Source organism: Otolemur garnettii, unplaced genomic scaffold, assembly GCF_000181295.1.
Source record: "Otolemur garnettii isolate 467f Iridium unplaced genomic scaffold, OtoGar3 scaffold00132, whole genome shotgun sequence".
Taxonomy (NCBI): domain Eukaryota; kingdom Metazoa; phylum Chordata; class Mammalia; order Primates; family Galagidae; genus Otolemur; species Otolemur garnettii.
Window position 1 is genome coordinate 1996158 of NW_003852527.1, and position 8404 is coordinate 2004561.

An 8404-nucleotide genomic window follows, 5' to 3' on the forward strand; every position below is an offset into this window, starting at 1 on the left:
CCTTAGGTGTATGTGGCTGGCGCCTTAGCCGCTCGAGCCATAGGCGCTGAGCCTGTAGGTTTGTTCTTAAGTTGAATTTGTATGTAAATTCAAACTGGCCTATGTCTAGAAGTGCAAGTCATATATCAGCCAGATGTTTAAAATTTGGGGACTGCTTGTACATTTGAAATTTCAGTAGATAACATCAGATTATTTTCCAAAAAAAAAAAAAAAAAAGGCATAGCAACTTACGCTTTCCCTACAGCTATGTAGAATGTACCTGACTCCCCACATCCTAGCATTGTATGACGTCAGACTTTTCACCAGTCTAGTGGATGAAATTGTTACTTGGCTGTTGAGTATGTTTTGAAGAAATGCAGTTTTTCTATTAATTCACAAAGTTTTCATCTTCAGTATAGGCATCTATGTTAACACACACACGGGCACTCCACACACCCTGTTCCTAACACACACACACACGGGCACTGCACACACCCTGTTCCTACTGCTGCCTTTTTCTGTCGTTTTGTTCAGTAGCAGTTGAGTGGGGGAGGTGGTAGAGAATCGAGTCGCGGGAGGGGAGGGGCAAAGCTAGGTCAAGATAGAGCCCAACCATTGGAGGGTTTCACTCATCTCTTTGGGGCAGGATGCAGGGAGGGGTGTGTGGGCTCCCAGTCCGTGGTCATCAGAGCAAACCCTTTCTCAGCTATGTGGTTGAATGATTACCTCTTTCATGACGGATCATGGCCAGTAAGGAGTGACATCTGTCCCTTCACAATTTTTGACACTCCAGGAGGAATTATAGAAAAATATTCCATATCAAGTAGTGCAAAACTATTAATTTTCAGGCCAGGCCGTCAGCTCCTCAGCAGAGAGGCAGAGTATAGAGTTGCAGTGAAGAGCGTGAGAACCGAGGGAGTTAATGTGGATTCAACAGATGAGCAAAGCCCCTAGAACTGTTTGCTAATGCCCATAGAAGTATTTGCTATTATGATTAACGTTTATCATTGCACACTGAGGTAGGTGGTCTTTTGGTCCCAAAGGAGGCAGCCCTTCTGGAAGAAAAGTGGAGAAAAGCTGCATAGGCGGAGGGAGTCCCAGATCCGGTACCTCTTGTGAACAGATTCTGATTTTCTGGCTGCTTGTAGGGAAGGGACTGAGTCAGACAGGGCTGTCCCCGGCCTCCTGTGAAGTGACCACAAGTCTCTTTGATGTTCCTTTACTTCCCACAGTAGATCCTTTTCTTCCTTCTTGCTGCTGCCCCCACATCTTTATCTACTTTTTGGTTACCTGGGATTGGCAGCGATACCTGGTGGGTGTGTCATGGTCATTTCCCCGAGGGAGACAGTAAGTGAAGGTTTTGCAGCCTCTGTTTCCTCAAAAGGGAAAAGGCTCGACTTCTGCTCCTGAGCACATGTACGAACTTCTTCTAGGAGAGGCCATCAGCATGCACCTTATGGTGTGAGCTGAGCTCTTATGATCTGGGAAGACTGAAAATATTGACCTGGGACCAATCAAGTCCACTGGTTTACAGGATCCAGAAAGCTGGAGGATTTGCTTTGTTAGTTTTTGAAGAGTTCATTTAACTAAAACAGAAATCAAGTTCCAAAACATTTTAGTGACATGGGAACTTGTTTACAATAATGTTACAGGAGAAAATAGGTAATAAAATGGCAATAAATAAATAGAAAAATACGAAAAGAAGTGACATCAAAATGTTTTTGTGATCACCTTGGATTGTTGAGGTCATAGATACTTTTTGTTTTCTTTTTAAAATGTACTTACACGGTTTCTGTAGACAGACATCTAATTTTCCAAAACAAGAATATATTATTTTCTTTAACAGAAAAATAGGGTAGTTATAGACTATAACACACAGGGCTATTAATATAGAACCAACTTAAATGATCTACAATGGTGACTGGTAAAAAGAAACACGAAGCTTGGTGTGTCCATGTCATGACACACTGGGCAATGACAGGATCACAGCGTGGAATTCAAACATTTCACCATTTGTTCTTTAGTGGGGAAAAAAGTAGGATAGGAAACAGGAAATACAATGAATCTCACATAGCTAAAGTAAATGTATGTAAGTATATATTTAAATGTAAAAATTTCTGGAAGAATACAAATGAAAATGTTATTAAGGGAATGAGATTATTGGTAATTCACTTATTTTTTGCATATATGCTTTTTCTAATTTTCTACAATAAGGCATGGATTATCTACAAAATAAGTGAATGGTCACATGAAAGAATAAACTTTTAAAGAATAAAGAAAATTCTTAGGTAATAATGTCCTGTAAGAGATAGTGGCAAATCAGACCTGTATAAGCAATATTGCCATCTGGTGGATCAAAGGAAAAACTTCACCCTCTTAGTTTTTCGTTTGGAGTTAGGAAGCAAAGGCTACATAGGGTGTGGTGTTTCAGACAAATGCGTGGACAACGCTAGTGGCTTTATAAAAGTGTTCGTTTATTCACACAAGAAAGTAGACCAGTGGCTGAGTCGGAGCACAATCAGGGGTACAGCTGTTTAATTTTATTTATTAAAAATATCTATTTTATTAAATATGTCTGCAGGCACACTTATCTATAAACACAGTTCTGAGTTATCCATCTTATGGATTATGTAGGGCAATATTTTTATCCTGACATTACTCTTTTCAACAATTTGGCAAGGCATCCAGCACACAAGAACGCTACAAAAATTTGTGGAATGAATGATTACTTCTGACTGACTCCATGCAACCCATGGTTGGTGTATTTTCATGGAATATAAATTTAAATGTGAACCAGTCACAGTATTAATTCTCTTGATAGGCACCATAAAATAATACAATGCTTTGCAAAGCCAGATGAAGGCAGTTTATCTGCCATTTGGATAAACTACTCCTCATTCCCACAGGGCTCTCTTCTTCATTTCCTTTGGCACACTCACTGATTTTAACTTTTCTCACTCACCTTTGTTATGTGCCTAAAAAATCCAAATATTTTAACAGTATCTCCGTGGAAAAAACACTGTTAATATCTACCTGATCTCATTATTTCAAAATTCCCAGGGCCTGGATGTCTTGTTTATTTGGGCTGATACAACAAAGTACCATGTTTCATGTAAAAATAAAATTTATTTCTCACAGTTCCAGAGGCTGGGAAGTCCAAGGTCATGGTGCTGGCAGATTGGGTGCCTGCAGAGGGCCTGTGGCGTCATTCCTGATATTGCCTTCCCAGTGTCTGCACATGGTGGAGGGACACGGCAGCTCTCTGGGACCTCTTCCATGAGGGCACCCACCCCATTCACGAAGGCTCCGTCCTCTAACGCCTCTCAAAGGCCCAGGCTCCTATTGCCATGACCTTGGGGGTTAGGAGCTCAACTCTTGAAATCTGGGGAGACACACAGACATTCAGACCATAGCACTGGCCTTTGAGAACCAGTGAGATGGTTGCCTTTGAGATGGTTGCCTTTGAGAACTAATCCTTGCTTTTCTTCCTGCACTGCAGGTGAGCTGATCAACCTGGCCATGTACTGCGAGAGGATAAGGAGGAAATTCTGGCCGGAGTGGCGCCACGATGATGATAACACCATCTATGAGTCTGAGGAGAGCAGCGAAGGCAGCAAAACCCACACCCCCCTGCTGGATTTCAGCTTTTACTCAAGGACAGAGACTTTTGAAGATGAGGGAGCAGAGAACAGTTTTTCCAGAACCCCAGACACGGATTTTACTGGACACTCGCTCTTTGACTCAGACGTGGACATGGATGACTGCACAGACCATGAACAGTGCAAGTGACGTCCAGCCTCTTTGACCCTCTTCCTTTGGAGCTGCCACTCCCTGGGGTCAGTCCAGTTTCCCAGGTCGAAATCCATCCATCGAGCTGGGAGGAGACCTGCGTGCTTGGCAGAGTTTTCACATGCTACCTGGACTATCGCCGCCTTATTTCTTTTTTTGTACAAACAAAACACAGAACTATTCAGATGGCTCCATTTAAAACAAACAGGCAAAAAAAAAAATGTCAGCATGGTTCTTGAAATCCATTTTTGTTTTCATTAGAAAACTAATACTGTGTGGTAGGGCAGGTGCAAGAGCGGGCTGTCGACTCGAGGGCTTACGTTGAGCCTCTTCCACCCCAGGGCTTAGTTGTGAGATGGATTCTTGAACCTCCTTCATCTACCAGGGTTTGAAATTATATGAGATGTCAGACAAAAATGTAGGAGATAAATGTTTTATGTTGGCTGCTTGTATTTTATGTGTGTATGTTGTATGTCGAGACATAGTCAATAAAATTCACAGATATTCAGTGAACACCTACTATGTGCAAAGCACTGTGCTAGGTGCTAATCAGTATAAGTTTTATTCTAAGCCCTGCCAGTGACCAGCTGTGTGATTTCGAGCAAGTCTCTTAACTATTGTGTGCCTCATTTCTCCCACCTGTAAAGTGGGGAGGACAATACTCTCCACCTACCTACCTCACAGGGGTGTTGTGGGGATTCACGTGGTAACATTCGTACAGTGCTTTAAACCCCTCGGAAGTGGTGCGACATAAACACAACATTTTATTCCTTACTGTGTTTCATACCTGTGAAGATTTGAGGGCAAAGGATTCCATATCCAGGCAACAACAACCACAGTCACTTGCCACAGCTGATCAGATGAAACACACACCAAGGTACAGTGAGGACTTTGTTTTCATTCCTTTTCGTGATCTTGCTTGAATCAAAATCTTTATTTGAAACGACATTGGAAATATTTTTACAAATCATCAACAGCAGCAAATAGTCTTCAAGTCTACTGTGTATTTGCAGAAACGTCTTTCCTTCGTTGCTTGAACTCACACTGGAATGTTGTCCTTTGCTGACAGTAGAGTGTAAGTTGCCCGTGTTTGATTTATATGGAGATGATCAATCTCAGGAATATGGTGGGTTTAATAGAGGTGAAGGGGGAAGTATTTGATTGGTTTTTGTAAGCAGAAACTTGCTGACTTTAATGTGTTTTTGAAACATTGCAAAGCTCTACTGAAAAGATGAAGTAGGAAGAGGATCATGTCCCTTGTATCAGGGCACTCCGTGCAGTGAGATAGGTGCAGCTTTATGAATGCGACCTTCCTGGTGTTTTCAACCATTGCCCAGTGAGGGGGCAGTGCCAGGGACAGACTGCAATGCTTCTTCCATCCTTCCCTGTCCTCCCTCTCCCCACTCCCCACAGAGCACATGAACTGCTGGGTTACCAGTATTTCCCACTGTGCTGTATCTCTGAAGACATAGTTTTTGTTGACTTAAAACATTGTCCAGGGAAATATGGGGTCCAAGGAAATATGGGGAAAGGATCTTAGGTGATGGCTGTGGATTTGGGCTAGGAGAGCCGGTGTTAAGATTAATGATTATAAACAAAACCACTTTGCTTCTGACTGATTAGGTAAGGATCGCTCATTTGGGGGGGTAAAGAGGCAACTTCTGAAAAATTCATGTGTGTTATTTGAAAAAAAAAATCATTTGGAGTATAACTTTCGCAAACCAATCTTAAAAGACTACTGTGGATTCACAAAGAGGTGAAGTGGCAGCGGGGGAAGAGTTTTTGAGGCTTTTTGCCAAGTGAACAATTTTACAGGACATGTATGTATCTGGGAATAAATGCCAGGATACGCGAAGTTATAAATTCATACTCCACAGAAAATTCAGCTGTTAATGTCTTATTATAGCCATTCATTCATATTTGAGAGGGCTGTTGCATGCCAAATGAGAGTGCGGTGGAGATGTGAGTGGGGACGCTGGTTCTGAGTGTCCAGCAGCACTTGGGAGGGCTGTTTACCTTCCCTGTCTTAGCTGGTGGCACTTCTGTGTGACTAGGGAAACTCTTGGACTGAAAAGGTGAAAATGATGAACTGAATGATGGACTGTTGATCTGTGTCCACAAAGACCGGAGTTGCCCTCTCCCTACTTTCAGCTGCAGAGAAATGTATTTGACATTCCCTACAGTTTGCTCTTAGTGTTTGGCACCAAGTGTGAAGTATTTTCACTCCAAGAATGATTAAGTTATGAGCATGTAGATTCATGTATGTTACTTGGAGGGGAAGCCAATTTTTCAAAGGAATTGGTAAAACAATACATTCCATCCAGGTACCTCCCATGGGCATGTGAATGGGCATTACCCCTTAGGGACCGTCCTGGCGGCTAACGACTGAGCACTCAACGTTTTACAGGTGTCAGCTCCATTTAGAACCCTAGAATACACCCAAACTTTATTTCCCCCAAGTGGGTTATGGGAACAAAAGGACCACGGCAAAATCACCACCATGTGGGTTTTTAGTGGACGTGCTTTAATTTTATGAACTTCATCCTTAAGCCTCCCAGATTTGAATTGTTCTCCCATTTGATGAACTGGTGCTACTTATAAGAAAAAACAATAATAAGAAATTAGGGGACATTTTGGTTATCTGGTTCACTTGCTCAAGTTCTGTGTTTCTTTATTGCTGGAAAGTAACTTGATAATGTTAACAGATGTTTTTGGTTGGACAAAACCACCAGGAGCCACCTGTTCTTTTTTTAACCGATCATTGTACCAAAAAATTCTGTCCCTGCATCTCCCTCCCTTTACCCCTATCCTGCCCCCACTCACCAAGACTAACGAGCAGCAGCAGTATGCTTTGCTATCCATCAGAACAGATAGAAAGACAATATGAATTTTTGCAGAGGTGATGTGTGTTGTCAGAGTTTACCATTTTGTTGTTATGTAATGACTTGTGAATAGTGATTCTCCCAAAGCCCTTGGCCAGCCAGAAGACCAAAGGTGAACTTGAATCACAACTGCAGTCTAGTCCTCATGTGAGCCCTGCCCATACTCAGAGCCGTTAGGGTATGTTTTTGTGAAAGGCTGGGATTTATGGAAAGGAAGTGCTGAAGATCTTAGTCACATGGGTTTGTTTAGATTTGTTTGAGAGAAAGCCTAGAATTACAGAAATGAATAGCTGGGCTGAGGATGAACTCTAGGAAGTCCTTATTGGCTCAATGTCACACTCACAGTTATTTAAAGGGCAGAACCTAGAACTGAGGGCATCACCTTGCCCTAGGTGGGTCTTTCAAGTACACCATCTTGGCCTGATTTCCTTATAAAACCCATGCTCTCTGAGAAGTCACTCCATGTTCAGAAAACCAACTCACCCCCAGCCTGTCTCATAGCATGCTCGGAATCCTCCCTGAATCTCATCCCCAAAGTGTAGTCAGCCTGGTTCAGGCCAATTCTGCAGACTTTTCTTCAGTATCTGTTCTGTGCAAGGCACTGCTAGACGTTGTGGATGATAGCAAAATGGATTTCTCAATCACCAGGACACCTCATTCTTTTGTAGCTATCTTACAAAAAAACACGTGTCCATCCCTCACTCGCTGAATACTTTCTGGGCACCTACCCTGGGCCTGCCCCCAGTCCACACTGTCTACAGAGTGGTAAATAGAACAGACATAGAAATCTGATTTCAGGGCATCCTTTTGGCCTAGAATTCAGCGATAGCCTCTTTTACATGCCTGGCCACTTCCTCAATCCATCCTACCCACTGCTAGTGCGGTAACCTTTCTAGAAAGCTCTCTGGCCCTGGTGGAGTGCTGCCTGGCATTACCCCCTACAGCCTAGTATTCTCACACTTTATTCACTTTGCCTCCCATGGCTCTTCCATGAGAACCACCCAGTACATCTGAGCCCATACATTTGCCGTTGCCCAAGCAAGCTTCACATGTCCCGCCTCTGGGCCACTGCTTCTGCCAGTCTTTGTCTTGAAAGGCCATGCCCTCCTCTCCGCTGGCCAAATCATCCCCATCACTCAACATGAAGACTTCTCAGCTCAGTATACTCTTCCTCTAAACACAAAATACTCATCATTTTCTTCCTCTGAAGGCCTCAAGGAAAAGATAAGCTCAGAAAGTCAGCCACATGTGTTCTATAAAATATTCTATAAAATAGTGATTTTTCATTTTTATTTAATGTCAAGGACCCCACTGATAAATCTACTGAAAGCCCCATATCCTATTCCCAGAAAAGCACATATATGCAAATGTGTAAAATTTTACCTATAAATTCAAGAGATGTAAAGACTTCTTGAAATTATCCCTTGATTCTTATGGGGTTTTGCGGGTCCCTATTGAAAAAATCTTGTTCCAAAGAGTCTTCAGATGTTACTGTTGACCTTGTTTTGTCTTTAACGTATCCTGAGTGGAGATAACGGGTGTGGGCTATGCAACCAGGAGTAATCTCTGTGATCATCCACACTGAACATGTCTTGAGTGACAGAAAGAAAAAGGAGCTGTCCTACAATGTTTGAGAAAATATCATTTTCAGAGGTTTGGAATTTTGGTAGAGTTTCATTGTTGTGGTGGTTGTTTATCTTTTAACTGCTCAAAAAGTCGACTAATCAAAATGAGTTCAGGGCCAAGTGAGCTTC

At 42.5% G+C, this 8404-nt stretch overlaps 1 protein-coding gene across 1 annotated transcript in view; it reads left to right on the forward strand.

Annotated features, from left to right (window-relative positions):
• FAXC (failed axon connections homolog) overlaps nucleotides 1–4274 on the forward strand; it is a 63976-nt gene extending 59702 nt beyond the window's left edge. The window contains exon 6 of the mRNA XM_003798214.2: nucleotides 3479–4274. Within this exon, the coding sequence (XP_003798262.1) occupies nucleotides 3479–3768 (290 nt within the window). The 3' untranslated portion in view covers nucleotides 3769–4274. The remainder of the gene's footprint in view (nucleotides 1–3478) is intronic.
• The last annotated feature ends 4130 nt before the right edge of the window (nucleotides 4275–8404 follow it).